Source organism: Tamandua tetradactyla, chromosome 8 (genome assembly GCF_023851605.1).
Source record: "Tamandua tetradactyla isolate mTamTet1 chromosome 8, mTamTet1.pri, whole genome shotgun sequence".
NCBI classification, from domain to species: domain Eukaryota; kingdom Metazoa; phylum Chordata; class Mammalia; order Pilosa; family Myrmecophagidae; genus Tamandua; species Tamandua tetradactyla.
The window spans coordinates 60,443,648-60,468,199 of record NC_135334.1 but is presented as its reverse complement, the minus strand read 5'-3'; the positions used below and the strand labels follow the sequence as shown (position 1 = coordinate 60,468,199).

General features: G+C 36.0%; 1 protein-coding gene across 12 annotated transcripts in view; it reads right to left on the bottom strand.

The window, feature by feature from the left end:
• The window catches only part of DLG2 (discs large MAGUK scaffold protein 2), a 2,206,106-nt gene that overhangs the window by 591,774 nt on the left and 1,589,780 nt on the right, over positions 1-24,552 (bottom strand). For all 12 annotated transcript variants that reach the window (XR_013156681.1, XR_013156683.1, XR_013156682.1 and 9 more), the window contains one exon: positions 18,037-18,206. Coding sequence is in view for 9 of the 12 variants with exons in the window: in XM_077113416.1 (XP_076969531.1) it covers positions 18,037-18,206 (170 nt within the window). In the remaining 3 variants the exon portion in view is untranslated. The remainder of the gene's footprint in view (positions 1-18,036; positions 18,207-24,552) is intronic.

The following is a 24,552-nucleotide window of genomic DNA, read 5'->3' as shown; positions in this document are numbered from 1 at the left end:
TGGGCCTTCACTTAGCTCCTCTGGGACACAACTCTGGGTTCTGGCTTGCTTAGCATCTCACGGGAAGGCACATGGCAATGCCTCCTGGACTCTGCATCACCAAACATCCATTTCTAAGTGTCTGTGCTCTCTTTCAACATTCGAAGCATCTCCAAATTTCTGTCTTCGTTGGCTCTGATGCAACTCCAAAATGTTTCCCCTTTGAAAGGACTCCAGTAAACTAATCAAGACTTACCTTAAACAGAGGGAGTCATATTTTCATCTAATCAAAATGTCCCACCAACAACTGGGTGGGCCAATCTCCATGGGAACAATCTAATCAAATGTTTCCACCCTACAATATTGAACTAAAGGTCATTGTTTTTCTGGGATACACAACACTTCCAAACCAGCACAGGGTCATTTGCTTTCATGTCCCTTAGTAGCATTTAAAGTTATCTTCACATACCTATCAAGTTTATTTTTGTAGTTATCATTTTTTGTGTCTAACATAAATTATATATTTTCTTCCTCCATACCTTCCAATTGGTTAGTGCGTATGTTTATATGTGCATCCACATGTGTTTTATATATGCAAATATCTATATGCTATTTATTTCTGTATATTAGGTTTATACTGCTTTTCTTCTCTTTTCAACAATGTTTTAGTTATTTCCTTTGATGTATCATCACAAATAAAGATATTTTTCTTATTTTCAATGTGTAATAGAACTTATGCCTAGAAAAATGTAAATAACAGTGTGATGATACATTTTCTAAGCCCTTTGGCTGGATATAGACTTATTGGGCCACCAGCTCCTCCTCTCGCAGTTTTTTAGCTATTGTTTAGTGTACTTTAAAGCCTCCATCTCCCCTTTCACCAAGTCTGTGCTCACCATGATTATCTTAAGGTTTTCTCAGTCACTAATTTCAGTGACATCTTTTTTTTTTTCCCTTACTGTTTATAATGTAAACAGTAATAATGCTATTTAGGCTCTTTGTTGCTTCAGGTCTATAGCCTTTCTTTGCAGCTCTTCCTAAAGTTTTATCATCTTGTCTTTGAGCACTTGTTTTATTGAATTTATTTAAAAAAATCTATAGCATGAATCATGAGGAATTTCCTTTTGTTGCTTGAATTATGCTTTCTTCTAGGTTGAATACTGTGTGTTTTTTCTTTCTTTCTCTTCTTGCAGGTCATGAGTACCAAGTTTGCCTGGATTTAACAGCATGAGCTCTTGAGTCAGACAGAATGATTCATATCCTGTCTCTGTCATTTACCATTTGCATGACTTCAGAGAACTAGCATTACTAAAAAACGCTCTGGACTTCCATAACAGCACATGTAATAAAAGTACCTCAGAGGTATTCTTACAAGGATGAAGAGATATACTTATAAAACATTTAGGACATTGCCTAACACATAGCAAGAGCTTAATAAATTAGATGATGATGATGATGATGATGCTTTTTATTTCTGGTTATTGTGCTGTTTTGAAACTGTTATGAACCTCAGAAAAGCCATGTTCTTCTAATTCATTCTTATGGGTGCAGACTTATTGTGGATGGGGCCTTTTGATTAAATAGTTTCCATGGATATGTGTTTCACCCAATTCAAGGTATCTCTTCATCCTTTTACTGGAATCCTCTGTGAAGAGAATGAAAGAAAGAAAACACAGGCAGAGCTCAGAGCCAATACAGAGAACAGAGAGATGAAACCAAGTGAAGATCACAGAGGGAGATAGATACTCCAAAGACACTGAGAGGAGACCTTCAGGACACAGAGAGCTCAGAGAGGTATCCCCAGAGAAGCAAGCAAGAACCCACAAAACCCAGAGAGAATGCCACCAGAGACAGAGGTTGAGAGCAATGAAATCCAGAAACAGGGGACCAAAAGACATCACGTGGGCCTTCCTCACATGCAACAGAGGAATCTGAGATGCCAGTGGCCTTTCTTCAGAGTCAAGTATCTTCTTGTTGATGCCTTAATTTGTACATTTACAGGGTCTTAGAATTGTAACTTGTAACATAATAAATCCCCATTGTTTAAAGCCAATTCATTCTAGTATATTGTATTCCAGCAGCTTTAGCAAATCAAAACTGTTATGGTACATTTCCAGAGTTATTCTCATTTGTTCACGCATGGGTAGTTCCATCAGTCATTCTAATTGCTATGATATAACGTATGTAGCTAATTTACCCTTTTCCTTTGTTCCTACAATTATTTTGTTTTTCCTTCTGAGTTACGATGGAGGTCTGGGAATTTTGTGTTCTGAACATTATTCTGCACCCTCAAGCAAGAGCTAGGGAGGGAGCGGGGGAGAGTTCGGTAGAGGCTGTAGTCTGGAGGCTGTCTTTCTTGGAATACTCAAATTCTGCTGTCTGTTAAGATTTTTTTAAATGTACTATACCAAATTACATCAAACTGAGGAAATTTATCTAATTAAGGATGGAAACCTTAAATTCAGAGAATATTAGAATTACAGCTCACTTTCTCACTTTAGTATCTCCCAACAGCAATAGTTTCAACTACTTTTTTGTGAGAAGAGGAAAAAGATAAGACAACCAGCTCAGTATACTCTTCTCCAGATTTAGTGGTATGACTAAGAAGTCTCATGATTTTTTCAACCACCAGTACAGTTTCATGAAGGGAATGGGATTGGGGTAGCAACTGAGCATGGCTAAGCCCCTCTGTTAATGTTTCTTTTGTTACTTGTCAATTTCTTAAGTACATTAGGTTGTGCCTCATTTCCTCTATTATGACTTTTTTTTCTCTGATATTCCCTATGTTTTGTTCTTATTGTGAGTTTGTGAGTTTTGGGAGAAGAGAATTTCTTTGGGCAGATACGATCAATCTGGAAACCAGTTCATCAGTAGTTTTCACATTTTTCTTGGTGGAAAATTCTATCAATAGGTATTACTTTTATCTCTATGTTTTATTATATGCATGCCAAGTCTTTCCTTACATCTGTAGGATTCACTTTTATGCATATGTGAGCTCAGCAAAATGTGCCCTAGACAAATTCCATCCTGTTACTGAGAATTGTATCTGTCTATCTTCAGGTTACCTGCAATTGACACAAATGAGACTGGTGTAGATAATATACAGAATTGTTGAATTACTATTCAGAATATCAATACTTCAGGATGGTAGGCCCAGTCAACCAAATTATATTCAATAGAGATAAATTCATATTAGAAAATCAATTATTCTATAATAGGATATAACAGACCTGACTAATTAGTAGTCCCATAAAGCATTTAACTATCTTCAATCTTAATATGAATCAACAGGATGCTTAAAATCAAACTGAACACAAGGAGATATCGTCAACATGGAGATTTAATATATCTCCTGAAAAAAATCTCCCCAGAGATTCAGTAAATAAAAAGACAAATCTCACTTGCTTAGAACTCTGGAGGATGATAGAGACTGAAGAAGGACTCCACAAATGCTGGACTGAAGGAAAAGGAAAATATCAGGTAGGAAACTTCTGTTCCAAACCCCGCTGGTCCACTCCCTCTTTGTCACTCAGTACTGCGCAGCATGGGGAGTTGCTCAGAAGTAGCAGCCCAGATTCTTCAACCCTCCCACCAAGGACAGCAGCCAAAGAACACCAGGTATATCCAGGCACAGGGACCCAATCTATGGAGACCCACAGCAAAATGCAAGCCAATGAGGTGTGCTGCCTACAAAAGGGCCCCTCAGGGCAGGGGATGGTGGGAGATCACAGTAAAACTGTAGCTGAAAACTATTATATTCCTTCAATCCAGTTTCTGTTGAATGGACCACCTAAACACAAACTGGACTTTTCTGGAGTGACCCACCTTTCTGGATTGACCATATCTTGCTCTGTAAGGGGGATACTCTACTGGGGAAGAAACCAGAGGCAGAAAAGTTATACAGAGAAAAAAAAAAAAATAGGATGGGGTCAGGTAAAATGAGAGCTATGAGACAGGAAGGTCTTAGACTAAAGAGTAAGGAAAATTGGGCACTGAGTGAGGGAAAGAATTAAACGATAGGAGTTGGGGAGAAAAGTCTGCACAAAAACAAAGAGAAGAGATCAAGATTCCCAGAGAAGAATGAAAGAAAAGAAAATTTTCTCTTCAAGGTAAAACAATTACACAAAAAGTGCAGTCTTAAATATTGTACCAAATATCCAGGGCAAAAATCAGTTGAAGAAGAGCTGAGAAAATATGATCAGTTAAACATGGGATATTCAAATGTATAGATGTTGGAACAAGTGTCAGAGAAGCGCCTTAACGCAAAGCCAATGAATAGTAAAAAGCTAGACAAGAGAGAGAAACCGACTTTCAGATTTACCTCATCAAAATAACCAGATGCCTAGATATTAGCAAAAAATTACAAGCCCTACTAAGGAATAAGATAGGGCTTAGTCTCAGGAACAAATTAAAATTTCAGAGGAGACACATAATTTGGAACATCTAATCAAAGAAGTTCAAAAAAATCCAAATCAATTCAAGAAGACGAAGAAAATTGTGCATACAGAGATAAAGAATATTAAGAGGATAATGTGCGAGCATAAAGAAAAATTTGAAAATACAAAAAAACATATAAAAAAATATGGGGTTGAAAAGCACAACAGTAGAGATTAAAAATATACCAGAGGCTTACAACAGCAGAGTTGAACAGGCAGAAGAAAGAATCAGCAAACTAGAAGGCAGGACAATTGAAATCATGTGGTCAGAAGAACAAATAGAGCAAAGAATAGAAAAAAGTGAGCAGTGTCCCAGGGATTTGAGTAAAAGTACAAAATGTGCAAACATATGAGTCATGGGTATCCCAGAAGAAGAGTAGGGAAAAGAGGCAGAAAGAATATTTGAGGAAATAATAGTTGACATTTTCTCAACTCTCATGAAAAATATAAATACACATGTCTAAGAAGCACAATGTACATCGAACAGAATAAATGCTAATAGACCTATTTCAAGATGCACATTAATCAGAATGTCAAATGCAAAAGATAAAGAGAAAATTTTGAAGACAGCAAAAGAAAAGCAACTCATCACATACAAGGGATCTTCAGTAAAACTAAGTGCCAATTTCTCATCAGAAATCATGGTGTGAAAAAGTTTTCCTTAAGACTCACCTTAGATCCAAAGGCACAAATAGGCTGAAAGTAAAGATTGGGAAAAGATATTATGTGCAAATAGTAGCCAAAGAAGAGCTGGGATAGCTATATTAATATCAGACAAAATAAACTTTAAGTCAATTGCAGAGACAAAGAAGGACCCTATATACTGATAAAAGGAGAAATCCAGCAAGAAGAAATAGCAATCATAAATATTATGCACCTAACCACGGTAACCCAAAATATATGAGAGAAACACTGGCAAAACTGAAGGGAGTAACAGACACCTCTACAATAATCACTGAGACATCAATACAGCGCTCTTATCAATAGATAGACCATCCAGATGGAAGATCAATAAGGAAAGTGAGAACTTGAATGGTATGCTTAATGAAATAGACCTAAAAAAACACACACAGAACACTGCACTGCAAAACAGCAGGACATACATTCTTGTCATGTGCAGACGGATCATTCTCTAGGATAGATCAAATGTTGGGCCAAAAAAGAAGTGTCAATTCATTTAAAAAGATTTAAACTATTCAAAGCAGCTTCTCTGACCAAAATGAAATGAAGATAGAAATCAATAACAAGCAGAAAACTGAAAAATCAGCAAATGTATAGAAGTTAAATAACACTCCTAAACAATCAGTGGGTCGAAGAGGAAATTGCAAGGGATTTCAGTAAATAACTTGAGATGAACAAAAACAAGAATACAACCTATTAAATCTTATGGGACACAGCGAAGGCAGTGTGGAAAAATAAATTTATAGTCCTAAATGCTTACATTAAAAAAGAATAATGGGCAGGCCACGGTGGCTCAGCAGGCAAGAATGCTTGCCTGCCACGCCAGAGGACCCGGGTTCACTTCTCGGTGGCTGCCCATGTTAAAAAAAAAAAAAAAAAAAAAAAGATATAGAGCTAAAATCAAAGAACTAATTGCATATCTGGAAGTACTAGAAAAAGAACAGCAAATAAATCCCAAAGAAGCAGAAGGAGAAAAAAAAGCAAATTTTAGAGCAGAAATAAATGCATTTGAGAATTAAAAAAAAATAACAGAATTAACTAAACCAACAGTTGGTTCTTTGAAAAGACTAATAAAATTTACCAAACCTTGTTAGACTGACAAAGAAAAAAAGAGGAGGCACAAATAAAGTCAGAAATGAGAGGGGGGACAATGTGTTGGCAGGAGGGTAGTGTATGGGAATTCTGTATTTTATGAATGGTTCATCTGCAAACATACAATACTGCTAATAAAAAAAGTTTTTAAAAAGAATCATGCTTTATGCTATGGGCTATGTTTAACAGGAAAATATCAACAGTACCACAGTAACAGCAGGGGTACATAACGGGGAGGTTTAGATTTCCTCTTTGGTGAGGGTGTGCTTATTGATTACCTTTCTCTTGGAGACAATGAAATTAAAATTGAGAGTGTTGATGGACTGTTGATTCTGGACATTATACATGATGCCTAATGAATGCAGGTGGCTGAATGATGCATTGACTGAGAAGTAGATTGGCGAATGTTGGTGTTTACATGTGATCAAATACTGTGCTACTACAAAAAGGAACAAAGCTGTGAGGCATGCAACGATGTGCATGAATATGTGGGATATTTGGTTAGGTAAAATAAACCAGACAAGAAAGTACAATTACTGTATGGTCTCCTTTAGAAAATGCTTATAAGAAAACAGGGGCCTAAATTGTAAGCTTTTATAGCGACACATTTAGTCCAGAGTGGTAATTATTATTTCTGGATTTTGAGAGGCTGTTTTATATATCTATAACTTGATATTTATAGATAAGAACAAAACCGATCAGGTCAGGATTAAGGTTATTCGGTACACAGGGGTAAGGAAGACATTGTCTATATTTTAGAACCACATCTATTCTTTGAGACCAAAGAAAGAAAGGTTTTTTCCAGAACCTAAATTTTCTGTAGTACATAATCTAACTCAGTCTATCTGTATAGGTCATTTGAACAATTGAAACACAGGAAGTCCAGAATAAAAATGAGGGCTTTTAATCCTGTATAGCTTAATGTAATGTCTTATACATCCTAGAATATATTAAGCAGAAAATCAAAAAGTATTGGCCAGGGCAGGCCACGGTAGCTGAGCAGAGTTCCCACCTGTCAAGCCAGAAATTCGGGTTCGATTCCCGGTGCCTACATGTGCAAAAAAAAAAAAAAAAAAAAAAAGTATCGGCAAAATCCCTTGAGGGATAGGAGAAAAAATATGGAACTATTAAACTTTATGACCAGGGAATCCCCTGATACTGTGTCAAACATTAGGGACCCTAAATCAATAGGGCAAGCCCTTGATTTTGAGGCTTACTATTGTGAAGCTTATGTAGGTAATGGAGAAGCTTAGCCTACCTATAGGTATGCCTAAGAGTTACTTCTAGAAGACCTCTTTTGTTGCTCAGATGTGGCCTCACTCGCTCTAAGCCCAACTCTGTAAGTGAACTCATTGCCTTCCCCCTTCATGGGACATGATATCCTGGGGTAAGAGTTTCCCTGGCAGCATGGGAGATGACTTCCAGAGATGAGTCCAGCCCTGGCACCATGGGATCAAGATGCCATCCTAACCAAAAGAGGGAAAAGAAGTATAACTAATAAAATATCAGTGGCTGAGAGAATTCAAACAGAGTTGAGAGGCTACTCTGGAGGTCACTCTTATGCAAGCTTCAGTTAGACATTGTTACCTATCATAACTTGCCAAACCTCAACAAAACCATTCCAGCCAATCCTAAAGAACACCTAGGGCAATATATAAGATTCTACAAAGTTTTCAGGCACTAGGGTAACTTTCCAGAAACTTCCAGATGGGTCCCTGGACCAGATGAGTGTTGAAACCTAGAGGGCCCAGCCTCTCCAAAACATCAGCTAATTCCATCTCCCTACCCCATATTACTGATAGCCCCTTTCAATATGAAAAAGTTAGAATGGGCATAACCCAATGCCCCCTAAAGAGTGGGATAGAAAGATCAAAGGTGATGGTGGAGTTATACAGAGAAGGTAGGGTTTAATAAATGAATATGATTGGTGAATCATTAAATTGATATTTCTTTTAGTTTCCAGTATCTTAGAGCAGCTAGAAGCAAAAACCTGAAATTGTAGAGTTGTAACTCATACCAAACTCTGAAATCTGTTCTACAAGTAATTATTGCGTTGTGCTTGGAAATTTATTGCTTGTTTGTATATATGTTATTTTTCACACACACACACACACAAGTCAATTGTGATGATAAAAAAACACATTTATTCTTTCTAGCCTCCTATATTCTGGAGCAGCTAGAAGGAAAAATCTGAGAGGATGGTACGGTAGCCCATAACAAACTATGGGATCCGCCCTGTGATTACTTGTTGAAGAGTGCTTTGAAAACTGTTGCTTTTTTCTTTCTTTGCCTTGTATATATGTCACATCATACAACAAATAAGTTAAAAAATAAATCATGTATTTAGATGTAGATTTATGGACCTGGAAAGAAATGATAGATGGATAAAGTGAATAAAAGTTTTCAAAAATGTGAAAAACAAAACAAAGCTAACACAATTTCATATTATATTAACAGAAGTAACAAATGGAGTTCACACACAGAACCATACCCACGATAGTCTATGCTTACAAGCATATAATGGGATTATCAATATTCAATCTTGAGTGTTGTCATTTCGGTGAGATTCTGACGACCTCTAGAAAAGTCATAAGATGGAAACAATGAAATAAAGGATCTGAAAACCAGTGTGTATCCAGAATGGATAATGAGCTGTGATTGCTTAGTCATAAAGACTTAAAGGCCTAAGAGGAGACTTGACAGCGCCCACGAATGTTTGAAGGGCTCTTCTATAAAGAAGGCTTGTTCACTGTAGCTGGAGAGGGCAGAAACAACATTGATGGAGAGAAATTGCAGCTTTCAGTTCGATTATAGGGAAAAAATCCGAACATTAAGACAGGCTCCCAGGTGAACACCTACCACCAGCATTTGAGAGCTGTTTCACCCAGGAGATACTAAAGCAAAAGTTGATCTTGGTCGAGGTTCCCTTGGAAAAGCCTTGTTCGTGTGTTCACCACACTGTATTGTACTGTACTAGTGTATGTATATACACGCCACACACTATACTGCAACTGCTACCTCCCTTGAGGACACACATCATTTCTGTGCCTCAAATTCTTAGTCAAGGACTCAGAAGTATTCATTCAATTCTGTTAAATAAATGGGTGAATGTTTGCATTTTTAGAGATTAGAATATATGACATCTAAGAATTTTTACAATTCAAATTTCTTTTCTTTTTTCAAAACTGGTACATTTAGTTGATTCAAATGAATGTAGCTATGAAGGTTAAATTTTCCCATATAACTCAACTATTTATGAATACTCAGTGAACATTTATTAGGTCTCTGGGAAGCAACTATTGACCTCTTTCATCATAACACTAATTTAATAGCCTATTCTGAAGAAATTATATATGCATTGACTTTATCCAATGGATGTTATAAACAAAGATTTTGTTTTTACTTTTCCTATTAACTTTTCTGCATGGACTAAAGTACCCAAGATATCTAGCTGCAGTTGAATTAAGCTCAGAGACAAAGTCCATGTAGTAGAAGGCTTTTGATTTACAGCTTAACCACATTAGTTGTTGTCCATGAATAAAACATACTGCAAACTTTAATTTTATTAGAATTCAATATTCCATAGAAGGAGAAGAATTTAATGTTTACAGGTTGATGAGCTGGGGAACAAAAATGGATTTAGTTAGCATGAAGCCAGAGCCAGCCGGCAGAGAAGGACTGTATTATTTGAGTGCAGGTGAATGCCAATGTTCTAAGCAGGTACTTGAGGTAAAAGCCAAAACTTCTTCACCGTTGTTCCTCTGATTCAGAACCTCTTACTGCCTAACTTAAAGAAATGTTTTTGAAATTAAGTATTTGTTGAGTGAATGAATGATGATTGCTTTCTGCCCATACTTGCTTCTTTAAAAAGGTAAACAAGGAAGAAGAATACTTAACATTTATTGGGAATCAGGTTGTACCAGGTATCTCATTTAATTCTTACAATAACCAAAACAGCTATTTAATATGCCCATTTAACAGCTATGTAAAGCATGGATTTAAGCTTAGATGCTGACTCCAAATCCTAGTGCTTTCACCAAACTGCTTTGCTACTGATCATAAATTAGAAAGATTTGTAGTTGTAGTATTACTAGGAGAACACATTTCTTTTTACAACTTTTAAAAGTGCTATATGGGTAAATATATACACCTCAGTAAATATTCACAGATAGGTAATTAGGATTTTCTATGTGAAAGATAAAATTTTTAAATTTCAAGAAAACATAACTACATCTAGAGCAGTGCACTTTTTTTAACCTGAAGTTTTCCTGGTAAATATAATTTTGATTTTTAAGATTGTTCAAAGTGTCATTGCTCATGAATGCTGTTAAAAATTATGGGCTAGCTTTAAACAGCAAAGAATTAAACTAAGAAAATAAAGCACGGCCATATGCTAGCACCAAAGGGAAAATGAGAGGGCTGGATAATTCCTTAATTTCCAAAAGAATTTATCAAATCTAATCAATTGATTTACTCTTCCATAATATTATAATGTACAGAACAGTGAGGATCATAGTGAAAGTGTTTGCAGTTTTTTTTTTCACAAATAAATCATGTGTTACAAGGTCTTAGGAGAGAGCTTATTTACAGACATGATTATGAAAACTGAGTAAATATTAGCCAATAGAAAGAGTCTTCCATTCACAAGCACATCTCTTACATTAGGAAATTATCAGAAGATAACCATCTACATATATAAGAATTCTTCTGAAACTGCCTGAGAAAAAGGTGAACCCATAAAATACTGGGGTAGGGGTAGGGGGTAGAGGGGAGGAGAGGAGAAGAATTTGTTTTGGGGAAGACAGGAAGTGGTGATTTAGCCACAATTAATTTCCAAGAAAACTGTTTCTCTGGCTCAACCCAAATTAGTTAAGATGTTTTCTCTTTGACTCTATATATTTCAGTGAAGGCTTGCACTACACATACAGCCAAGCAAATTCCCCTGTGTACCCAATGGAAAAATTCTGATAATTTAAAAGAACTGAATAAATTTTAGCACAAAAAGAAAAATGTAGTGTTTTCAGACCTCCTGCAAAATAGCATAATATTCCATTTGTAATTACTTAGAGTCAAACCATTGTTCAGAATGGCCCTTCACTCAAACAGGTCCACCTACAACTCAGAACTCAGAACCTAGGACATGGGCAGAATAAAGAGTAAACTGTGCCCTGTATTTAGAGGCACATTTGCACACACATTAAAAAATGAATACATCTATAATTTGACCCATGGAAAGAAAGGTGGAATGCATGGCAGCCCTTGATGCAGTAAATGCTTTGGTACCCAGTAATCGAGGCAGTTGTATAAACTTTATGTATAGTTTCTTCCCGGGTATCTGGTGAACTGCTTGGGCATAAACTGCTGAATTCTGGACAACTAAAAACTCTTCTAACTTAAACATCCCCAAGTTAGTGTGGTCAGGTGACAGAGAGTTCAACTTGTCAAAACTACCCACGGACAGAAAGAAAAAAAGAATTTCAGCGCAGGCAGTCTCTGTACTAGTGTAAGGATGCTGCATTTAATTTTCAATTATGATCTCAGTTCATTCAGTGTTCACTGAGCACTTGCTATGTGCTCAATACAGGTAACTCTACGCCTACATGCTAAACATCAAGTTATAGAATAATCGATTTGCCAAATGACTAATCTCAGAGAAATGTCAGATAATTTCCTTTTATCTATCCCAGGGTAGTTCACTTTGGCCATATTAAGGTCAGAAAGGGAAAAAACAGGGACAGATGGAAGGGCCTGGTCAAGGACAGGTTTGATAAAGGAAATGAGCATATGGAACTAGAAAAGCTAGTACATTTAATTTAACCCGGATGTTAGAGAAATTCTCTGTAATTTCATACACAAGCCAAATTGATATTTAAGTAAACTGGACAACAAATATGTAGTTCAGGCTATTATGAAAAATATGAAATAAAAATCTTCAGTAATCTGAAAATTAGTTTTAGATTAATTGGCCCATTAAGCAATGTGCTAGTGCCACTGTTTTGTCACTATCCTTGTACAGGCAGTTTCTGCAGAGTGCAAAGAAAAGGGACTAAAGCAATGACTTTGATCTTAAGGGAGCCTTCACAGTAGTAAAATAATTCAGCTTCCATTTCGGCCATTCTTTTTCTCCTTGTTATATTGCAGTGATTTTCATCATCTGCCTTGGGCTCTACCCTACCCCAGCAACCACCCATCTCAACCCTATCCCTTCCAGCCGATTTCTTTCATTTAATGCTGAGAGTTGAGTCACAGACTCAATCTATGACTTGTACTTCCCTTTTGATTATTACTAAATGCTTCAAACTTATACTAGAGATCATATACTTAGAGTGTTGGGTATTGGAAACAACAGCTTGATTCTCTCTTTTATTTGAGTTATTATTTCTATCCTTTCCAAATGTCATGGTAGTTTGTTTGGTAGGCCAGCAAAATGGACAGAAGAGGAAACCATAAAATACTGTAGGTTGTTAGAAGTAAAAGATGGCTTCTGATTGGAACAGTTAATGATTGCTTTGTGGAGTATGCAGCCGTAGAGTTTTAAAGAGACGTATGTTCCAAAGGACGCAAAGCCTGATTTAATAAAGGCAGCAAAGAAGAGGGAAGAACCCAGAGAAAGGGGACTTTGAGCTTTTCAGTTTTGGTGGCTACAACAATCATTAGCATAGAGAGGTCAAAAGCAGAAGATGGCACTGGAGGAAGGTATGGGGTGGTAATGGGTGCTAAGGAGACATAAGGACTATTTTGAACAAATTTGAAGAAATTTTCACATTTGGAGTATATGGAAACATGTGCCCAAGTTAGGAAAAGATAAATACATCTAAACATATATGTGCATTTTTCTTAAATATATATTCATAACTCAGACCTTTTAGAATAAATTTGTATAGAGCTAGAAAGAACAGTTGCATATATACATAAAGGTACACAAAGATATACTAACACCTAATATTTATTATATATATAAGTGTATGTGCACACACAAGTATAGTTAACACACACAAATATATATTCACTCCATCTGAAACTGCTCAATATTAACTTTTATTTCATTTTCATTTCATTAATTCAACAAATACTATTACTGGGTGACTATACTGCATAAAATACTAAGGGAAGGTACTTTTTAAAGCATTGGAATGAATATGTGCTTTGCTGCTTTTCTTTACTCAATATCTAGCCAGTTGTGATAATAATAAAGAAAAAATATTATAAACATGTATTGAGAATTTAAAATTATTATCCTGACAATAGTCCTATGAAATAGATACTTGAATTATATCCATTTTGAGGAAAATGAGGTACAAAGAAATTAACATACTTGCTTTAGGTCCCATACCTACTGAAAGATGAATAGGAACTTCACCATTATACATGAAGCCTTTCTACTGATCGAATTATACATATTATAAATGACTATTAGTGCAATGACTTTTACAGTCAGTGCATTTTATACTTATTACTTCCTATACAAAGTACAGAGCTATAAGCTTTATTGCATTTTTATTTTGGACTGATACATACTTCTGTAACTAAAAAAATATATTGGCATACAAGGAGAAAATCAAAACATTAAAAAAAAGAATGGAGAAGTGCTGAGATTTGTTGCTAGAAGACTTGATCACTCTTTCAGTTTTTATGAAAGATTAACATGGCTAAAATAAAGCCATAACAAGCCTATCTCTGGATATTGATGAATAACATTTGGCTTTAACATATTCAGTTTTAGAATTTGGCCTTGTACCAGCTACATTATTCTTAAGAAACAATAGCATCTTAAATGACTTCTCATATCTTATGTACATTTAGGCATCTTTCCCTTAGGCCACAGGAACTAATAGTTCTGCACTAGTTTAATTATGTTACTCCTTAGAAGTTATGACTGAGGGTATTCTTGGGAAAGTCACTAGAAACATTCTTATTGTAAACCTATTTCCTGGAAAACCATGTGCATGCTTCAGATTTTCTCCTTCTTGTATTTCAGTTACTTGGCAAAGCTAAATGGATTTGCCTAATCATTGCTGCCTGAAAATTACCTGTTTTTCTTCAACTAACTACCTATATAGAGACACTCCAGTTGCTTAAAATTTCCCTAAACTCTGAGTCTAGGGAAAATTTTACATATTGCTAAGTAAAGACATTTTAAATCAATATTGTGTATTACCCACATATTTATTATTGAAATGCATGGTCTGGAATTACTAACCACAGTGTTCTTTCCGAATACTGGGAAGTTCAGCATTATTATAAAGACAATCACATGCACCAAAGTCTTCTCAGAATTGGTAACATAAAATAGATGGATAAATGTAAGGGTGTGTAACTAGAAAACTAAATTTAATTCTTCCACAAATCATTGTTCCAAATAATCCCTTACTATTTTATCTGTACAAAAGGAATAACACTGTCTACCTTCTTTCCTGTACAAAAATACAAAACCAGATTAAAAAAGAAAAAACAAAACAGAAATACCAAACCCAAAATCAAAATCATTCTGGCCATTAAATCTATTTTATGTCTATAAAATAGATTGGGCCAAGTGATTGTAACTTTAAAAATAGTTGAAGTAGCCATATTCATGATGGCTTTATATTTCAGCTTATTGATAAAAAGTGTAAAAGAATCAATTATTCAGCTATTTCCCCCAAAACTGAGATATTTCTCAAATATAGAGACAATTCAGAATATTGATTTGATAGGTTTTTCAGTAAAATCTTTCTAAGTTCTACCTCTTTGAGATCTCTGTTTCAGATCCATTACTGGCCTCCCAGCATATACAAAAGTAAATCCCGAATCCTTTCCCCACATAAGTTCCTCTTTGGTCTTACCCATAACACAAATGGCACATTCATCCATTCAATTTCTGAATGAGAAAACTGGGCCTCTTCCTTGATCTAGATCTTTAATAAGTGGTATCAATTATATCTCTAACACAGAACTCGAAAAATGACAAATTTGATCATAGAGCTAGCTCCCATGCAGAAAATTTTGTAACTACTTCTGATTACACGTCAAAGAAAACTCAAAATTCTTAAATCTAGTCACCAAAGCACTGCTTGATCTGGCCCCGGCTTATTCAGGCAATATCATTTCGTGTCATTCAATAAGCTGTTATTAAGCTCCAATCACAATGAAAGTATTTTACTTCCTAGAAAGTACCTAGACTTTTCCTATTTAGCGCTTTCACATACAGATGCTTTTTGTCTGCCTTGAAAGCTGTTTCTACACTTTACCTGGCTGACATAGAATTATACTTAAGACTTATGTGGCACTTCCCCAGAGAAGTCTTCTTGAATCACTATTTAATTAGTACTTCCTTGTAGCCTTTTACTTTCATTCACAGCATTTTTCTCAATTTATGAGTGTTATTATTTTACCCCATTATACTATAATCTCCTCAAGGGCAGGAACCAGTTCCATTTTTCTCTGTGAAGCCCTATCACCTGGCTCTGTGTCACCTATATAGTAAATACTTAGTAAATATTTACTGAATCACAGAATGATTGAATAAATGAATGCAACCAGATCGCTCTGCATTATATACACATAATTATATACACATTATATTGACAATCTAGCTGACTAGATTGTCAATACATCCTAGAAAGAATACCCCGAGGTCAAAAAAGGGCAGATAGAGATTTTAAATTCTCTGGAGTATTTTGGTTTCCCTGGTAAAGATGAATCATATTCTCCTCTTTGCTCCATTGGGTCCATGGCTCAAGCTCCAACACAGAGCTGACTTCATTCTCTCCTTTATTAAAGTTAGTTGACTTTATGTCTATTTCTTTCAGTAGAGTTTTTCAGGGACAGAAGTCAGGTATGATTCATCTTGATTGCCCATGATAACATAAGTGTTTCCATGGTGTATATTAAACTTTGGCAGAGATTTCCTTTAAATATATTACCACTCAGAAATAAAAATAGCTATTAGGCGCCAAGTGAGGTTACGGTTACCAGGTTCCATCATATTTTATTTAAAAGCCAATTTAATTATTCAATTTACTCTGATTCAGCACTTCCTGTGTTCATGGCCCTGGGAGAGGCATTAGGAATTGAAACAATGAATAAAACAGTTCCTTCCCTGTAAATCAGCAAGCTTTATATAGAAGCACAGCCCCAACGGTCACCTCTGGATTACCACAATATAAAAAAGTATTACTGACTCAGCATAATCCCAACAGAATCACTTCATAAGCCTGTCTAATGGAATTTGGTGAGAGCCTATTTTCAGGGATGTAAAATTAGATCTAATGCGTTCTCTGGTTCTCCTCATTAAGCCAACCCATGAGTAACCCCATCTCTTCAAGCTGTGTATTTTTGTTGGGCCATTGCCTGGATATACCTGGCCTACTAATGCTCTCCTCCGCACTTCCTCCCAGTCCCAGAGCAATTCCTGCCCTCACTCCTGGCTCAAAGCAGAAGAAAGTTCATCCTGAAGTAGACAACCTGAGGGGGTCCTAGTCTTGTAGAAAAAGATACAAAAAATGTGTTTTTGATAAAATTAAGGAGTTTGGGCTGCCAGTTCACTAGTCCTTAAGCGGTCTGCTGAGCCGCTGGAGGTCACCGAGTCACTCAGCTGGCAAGAAGCCTGTTAATGGAAGTGCTTTGCTAAATGCTTAAAACCACTTTTTGCCTTAGGGCTGTCTGAATAATTGTTGTTAATTGAATTGTAAAAATATCTACATATTATATCCATGTTGTATTTCATTCTAATAGAAATAATGCGTATGCTCATTTTGTTTGGCTTTGAAGTTCCTTGGAAATGTAATTTTAGAAAAATGTGGGCTAGAAAATTTTTCCTTTCATACCACTGGACATTATGGTAGGGGAATGCTTTATTTCTTTACTTTTCTTCCCAGTTCTGTGATTTTAATGCATTTGAATTTAGTCCATGAGGGATCTCTGAGTATTTCCAGTACATTACCAAATAATTGTTGTGAAGATTGAAACCATTTGTAATGAACAATATTACAAACACCATGCTATTTGTTGGGCAGTCAATTTGTGCTTTTAGGTACTAGTCTAAATACTTTATGTGAATCGACTCATCTAATTTCACAACATCTCCTGTGGCAAGAGAAATTATTTACTCTGAGTGGAGTGACTATATTGTCATGCTCTTCTAGATTACTTAAAAGATTGTTAAAGCTAATTATTAGATTTTTCTACGGTATTTAAAGTAGTGTTAAGTAAATATTTAATGTCATAATTCTGAAGAACAGGACTCAAATGGTTATTCTTAAAAATTAGAATATCATTTCACTGTTTATGTAGTTTCCCCAGGGTGACTACTGCTACCTCAAAAGACTTGTGATCATTTCAAACATAACACATTTTAACTTATTTTGACTATATACAACTATAAAACATTATGTAGTTTTTGTCAGTTATAACACATAAGAATAGCATGAAATCAAATCCAAAAGTGCTATAAGAATATGGTAATTATTATCCTAGGATAGATTATTTTAATTATTATTATATTCATTACCATTTTGCTAAAGGAGAGGGTTTTATGGTCTATAATGAAGAAATTAGAAAACATTAATATGCAGCCATGATGATGATCCTAATAAGATAAACAATTTATAAAAGAATATAAATGGCTATCACCACTATTTATAAAGATAGTTCTAAATAAAACTGTCCTGTCTTCATCTGAATTCATATTTAGAGTATTGCTTCTTTTTAAGCCTCTATAAAAACCGCTGTCACAGGATTCCAAACCCTCAGTAACAATGATCATCAGAGGATGAAAGAAAAGAGTACATCGTAGGTGGATCGTGGCATGAATTTTAGCCAAACGGCTTGTCACTAGTGTATTAGTGTGAAATGTCTGTGTTTCCATTACCTTTAGGTCCTTTGAAAAGTTTAATTTCCACGACAGTCTCCAAAATGGGTCGTCTCCTGCGCACGTACAGCCGGACAATAGATCCTGCTTCTTTGAGAGCTTCCACTGCTTTACTGTGGGAAACTTCTGACACATCAACCTCGTTCACCCGCAAGATACAATCATTGACTCTAGAAGGAAGGAAAACAGGCACATGTCAGGAATGACTAAGATGATGTCTTAGCAGTATTATGATTATCATACCTCATTATGAATAGAATTAAGATTTAAAAATTTTTTTAAATGTTTAAATTTGGAAGGACTGTTTCAGATGAAGGAGATCACATAAACTCCTCAGTGTTCCCAGCCTTCCCAGTGGCCCCTTGTTGACCACACTCCCTGCTCCTATCCCATCCCGAACACTAGTCCATACTGACAAGGACTACATCACAAATGGTGTAAAGAGACACATCTTTTAAGGTCTCTGTCAATCACATCATTTTGATGGTCTTAATTGGTTTGACTGAGGGTTACAATTTGAATCATTCTCAGAACTTAGTACTGTAGAGTATACTGATATAACAAATATAAATTCATGGATTATTTTTTTCAAATTCTTAATTTAGCAGTTATAATAGTAATATGTAATCATTTTAGAAAATCTCCAAAATATGAAAACGTAGAAAGAAAAAATTCATTGATTCCATCATTTAAAATTAACCTCTTGGCTTTCTAGAAGATTATTTTCCAGTTTTTTTTTCAAATTCATCTCAAAATGTTATGGTTTTTGAATTTCATATTTAATAAAATTCAAAGAGACTCTGAGCCAATCCTTGTTCCAGGGAACTTACTTTAAAAAGTAAGAATCTACGGTAAGTTCTATGTTAAACTTTCCTTTTGGAATTTTCCCATAGCAAAGAATAATCTGACTTTTCCAGAAATCTTCTGGCCATGGACTTCAATCAACTTTTTATATTCATGATCATAGTTAAGAACAACACTCCTTAATGGCTTAGAGCCATTAATTAGTTTCCATGGAGATGTGCCTCCACCCATTCTAGGTGGGTCTTAATCTGCTTACTGGAGTCCTTTAAGAGGGAACCATTTTGGAAAAACTCAGAGCCAACACAAACAGAGATGCTTGGAGATGCAGAGAGAAAACTTCCCTGGGGAAGTTGTTTGAAACCAGAAGCCAAAGACCCAGCAGATGCCAGCTATGTACCTTTCTAGCTGACAGAGGTGTTCTGGATGCCACCAGTCTTTCTTAAGTCGAGGTATCTTTATCTGGATGCCTTAGTTCAGACATTATTATGGCCTTAGAACTGTAAACTTGTAACTTAATAAATCTCCCTTATAAAAGCTAATCCATTTCAGGTATATTGTATTCTAGTAGCTTTAGCAAACTCAAAGAGATTTTGGTATCAGAGGATAGGGTATTGTGGTTTGCAAATACCAAACATATTGGAGTGGCTTTTTATACGGAAAAGGAAAAGATTCTGCAAAAATTTGATATACTTGATAGGAAAGGTCTGAATTGCTTGAACAGACTGTTGGTAGAAATATGCACTCTAAATATACCTCTGACAAAGCTTTAGACAGAAATGATGAATGCATTGTGCTAACTGGGAGAAAGTGTTTTAAAGTGGTGAGAATTTGGCAAAATGAGTACTGTTGTCGGACGGAAATTAGAATTTAAGAGCAATGACTCAGGGATACTTAGTGAAAAAATTTCCCATCTAAATGTGGAAAATACAGGCTGGTTTCTCTTTGTAGCCTATAGTAAAATGAGACAGAAAAAGATACTAAGAACTGAACTCTTAGGTACAAAGACTGGAGAATTCTGGGCTTCCAGAAAGGGAGATGCCAGGGAATAGTGTCCCATGTGAGGAGTTAACAAAACATGGAAACAGTCAATCATTTCAGAAAAAGCCAGAATTGTAAATGGAGTTATCCAGGAAGGATTTATGGATGGTTCTATTATCTGATGGTTGTGATCTATGTATACTCATGGAAAACTGACAAGTTTCTTGTTTGCTAGTCTGTACTAAAAGGGACAGGAAAGGGACAAATTGAAGGGAAAATTGCTTCAAAGGAAGAATCATGGAAACTAAGGTCTAAAGCTAAGAAATCTCAGGCCAGGAGAGTGGACCCACCCATGCACTTGGAAGAGGGCAAGTTTGCCCTGAAGGCAATGTTCATGAAGTGTTTGGTGCTCCAGGCTTCAGACAGGGTGGTGCATATTCCTTGGGGATTGAGGAGAACCTGCTGCCACCTCATTGTTTCAAGGAGATTGAGCGTGTGTCCCAGAGATGGCAGAGAGCCTAGGTGCTGCCTCAATGCTTGGAGAAAGTGAAGCCAGAAAAAAGATGGTCTCCCTAAAGTTCTCCAAAGTTGCAACCCTCACTCCAGCATTTGGAGAGAAGAAGGCCACTGATAGCCTCTTGGGAAAGGTAGGACTGCCACTCTCTCAAGCCCTGAGCATGAATGACTCTCAGACTTTGCAATCTAATGGACTTTGCCCTGCAGGTTTCAGGAACTGTTTGGGTCGGGTAACTCCAAACTCCCCCTATGGCAGTGGGACCATTTATCCTATGACTTTGTATATTGGCAGCAGACAACTTTGTTCTGAATTTTCACAGGTCCATGGCCAGAGGAGAATTTTGCCTTATAACAGACCATGCCTGTAATTGACTTTTATGAGATTTTGCACTGTTCCTGACTTTGTATTTTATTTGTATTGTTACTGAAATGGTTTAAGGCTTTTGTGATATTGAGATTGAATGATGTATTTAAATATGGAAAAAAATATCTTTTTAGGGTCAAGAGGGTAGAATATGCTAGTTTGAGGCTGTTGCATACCCCCAGAAAAGTCATGTTCTTTTTCCTAGTCCAGTCTTGTGGCAGCAGACTTATTATTTGGGGATGATCTTTTTGATTAAGTTATTTCCAAGGAAATGTAACCTACCCAATTGTGGTTGGGACCGTTTGATTAGATGGTTTCCATGGTGATGTGTCTCTACCCATTCAAGGTGGGATTGCCTTCTGGAGTCCTTTAAGAAGGGGCCCATTTTAGAAAAAAGTCAGCGCAACACAGACAAAGATGTTTGTTTGAAGATGCAGAAAGAAAATGCCCCTGGGAAAACTGTTTGAAACCAGAAGCCAAAGCACCACTAGATGACAGCTACATGTCTTCCTAGCTGAGGTATTCCGAACACCATCAGCCTTTCTAAGTCAAGGTATCTTTCTCAGAATGCCTTAGTTTGGACTTTTTTATAGCCTTAGAACTATAAACTTGTGACTTAATAAATCCCCTTTATAAAAGCCAACACATTTCTGATATATTGTATTTTGGGTAGCATTAGCAAACTAAAATAATGGGTCATTTATTGAACCTTACTAAGCTTCCAATTCTCACCTGCAAATTGGATATAAGAGTAGCATCTACATTTTTGTATAACTTTTTTGTGACAATTAAGTGAAATAATGTACATAAAAGTTTTTAGCACAGACCCTGGTATGTAATATTTGCCTAATAAATGCTTCCTATTAGTAGCAGTACAAAACTTGTTGATTTATATTTTAAATTATTGGTTCTTCTCTATAACCTTTAAGAATGTTCACTGTTATCCTTATTATAGAAATGAGAATGGTTCCAAGAGGTTAAGTCCTTTTATTTAAAGCTCTCCAGCAATTTGGGCATAGCTTGGATCTGATCTCAGTTCTTTTCATTTCAATATTTGGGCTCTTTCCTCCTATGAAGGCAGATATCTAACAGTATGAACAGTTTTGTGTGCATTGTGCATACATCAATTCAAAATTATAGCACAGTAGTGGAAATGTTATACAGAAAGCATGGGAAGAATTTGCCTTTCTATTTTGTTTATAATTTTTCTATATTTCTTTGAGAGGTAAGTTACTGGGACTCTTGTTGTAATGAGAACCTGAATAGTCTCAAAATCCTGAGATGGAATATTTTACTTATTAAGACTCAGTGATGTCATTTCATCATAATAGTTGCTATAGTTTTAACAGGTTTACCCATAAATTTCTTCTCTCACTGACTAAAAAAATCATGAAAAACTACCAATTAAAACAGTTTTGAAAATACAGGCATCATGGGTGCCAGCCACCCTGCAGCAGCTGATCATTAGAGATTGAATAATTTTGCCATCTCATGATAATGCAAAAACATAATATTTGCTATCAGCCTACACTCAGAATACTAATCATTATTACCAAACACTGTTTCACATAGTTTAAAAAATTGGAGGCCATATCTATTCAAGATCTACATTTCTTTTTCCTTTTGTATACAGTACAATCCTTAATTGTCAATGGCTGGGGTGAGGAAATCACAGTCTGAATCAGATGTTTTTTCCTGAATATATGGATGAATTAGGCAGCTGTTGTACACTAGGGAGAGCACTAGACTAGGAGATCAGAAGCTTGGATTTGATTCCCAGCTCTGTATTAGCTGTGTGACTATGGCCAAGCCACTTTATCCCTTTGAAGTTTAGTTTCTGGTGGAAAGACAGTAAGCATTCCCAAAGTTGGAGAGAGCATTAAACCAGAAAAAGCTGCTGTATATGGATATTTGTGTAAATTGTAGCATACCATACAGCTGGAAGTTGTTGTTTTGGGTAGATGGGTCAAAGATGGTGTGTGCCAGTTTGAAGATATTATGTACCCCCAAAAAGCCATGTCCTTTACTCCTCATTCAATATTGCAGCCTTTTTACTGTTTCCATAGAGATGTCACTCACCCAACTGTGGGTGGTAACTTTTCATTAGATTGTATCCATGGAAGATGTGTTTCCACCCATTCAACGTGGGGTTGCTTACTGGAGCCCTTTAAGAGAGAACCATTTTGGAAAAAGCTTTAGAGTCACCTAACCAACAGAACCCACAGCCAGAGACCTTTGAAGCAGAAGGAAAACACCCTGGGGAAACTTTATGAAATGAGGAGAGGAAGCTCGCAGACATTGCCTTGTGCCCTCCCAGCTGAGAGAGAAACCATGAACTTCATCTGCCTTTTCTTTGGAGTTAAGTTTTCTTTCCCTTGATGCCTTAATGTGGACATTTTCATGGCCTTAGAACTGTAAACTTGCAACTTAATAAAGTCCCTTTTTTAAAAGCTATTTTGCTTCTGGTATATCGCATTCTAGCAGCTTTTGCAAACTAAAACATGGGGTGCTCAAGGATACATTGAAAAGGGAACAGGGAAAAAATTTAAATTTTAGAAGGAATTTATGTACTATACCATTCTAGTTGCTTATTTCCTCTCACTTAAGCAATTTACGATGTATTGATCCCCATTTTATAGACAAAATTTTCAATAGAAAAAATTTCAATATAGTGAAATTTTTCTGACAAGGTCACCATGTCGTGAGTGCAGTGACATGATTCTAACTGGGCCTGTCTTTTTCCAAAGCTTATGATGACACAAAATTACCCAGAGTTGATTGCTTTAAACTAAAACAAACAAACAAACAAACAAACAAAAAAACTGAGTGGGATTTTAAATCTAAATTCTCAAAATAGAGAGGAAGGAATGTCAGGTCAAATTAGGGCACTTGACTTCCCTTTCTCCCAGTCACTTGAAATAGCATTTTGATAGAGGTTAATAGTTCTTTTAAATTAATTTGCTCTCTCTACCAGTAGATAATCTTTATAAGTAAAGCCACACTTGTGCTCATTTTGAAACATATAAATACACCAGTAGCTTCAAATTCACGTAATACAGTATACCAGTAAAAAAGTATAGACTTCATCATATTTTTGAGACATTGTATTGGAAATTCATTTATGTACAGATTTGCTCCCCACTCTAACAGTGTAATTAAGTTGATGATTTCACTCTTTCATTGCTTGCTATTTCAGGTATGTCTACAATGTCCATCTGTAGCATGGTACCAAAACTGTCCATAAAATTAAAAGATTAATTGTATTATTCTAGTTTCATTCACGTTTGATATTCTGGGACATTTCCCTGCAGAAAATATCTCAGAAACAAAGAGGTTATTTCAACCTTAACATGTATCCACGGAATCACATCTAATTTTGCACTGATCAATTTTTGGAACATGATATAGCTTCCCTGGAAAGTCAAATAATACTTTAAATAAACTACAGCTTTATGGAAGCCTTGGTGAAAGCATCTAAAGGTCTGCATACTTGGCATAATTTCTACTAACTCTTACCAACTCTATCCTTGTCTCCCTATACACCATCTCAGCCACACTCAATGACACCCAGACCCACTCAAGATTCGATTCAAAAGTAGGTTTTAATATATATTCCTTCAAAACCCCAATGTTCTAGAGCAGCTAAAGGGAAAAATCTGAGATGATAGTATGGTAGCCCATGGCAAACTCTTGGATCCATCTAGTAACTACTTATTGAAGAGTGCTTTGAAAACTGCTGCTCTTTTCTTTCTTTGCTTTGCATACATGTAATATAATACAATAAAAAAAGTTTTTTAAAAAGTAGGTTTTAAGTCACAGGGTCTGAAACTTAACTCTGTAGCACTTATTGGTTA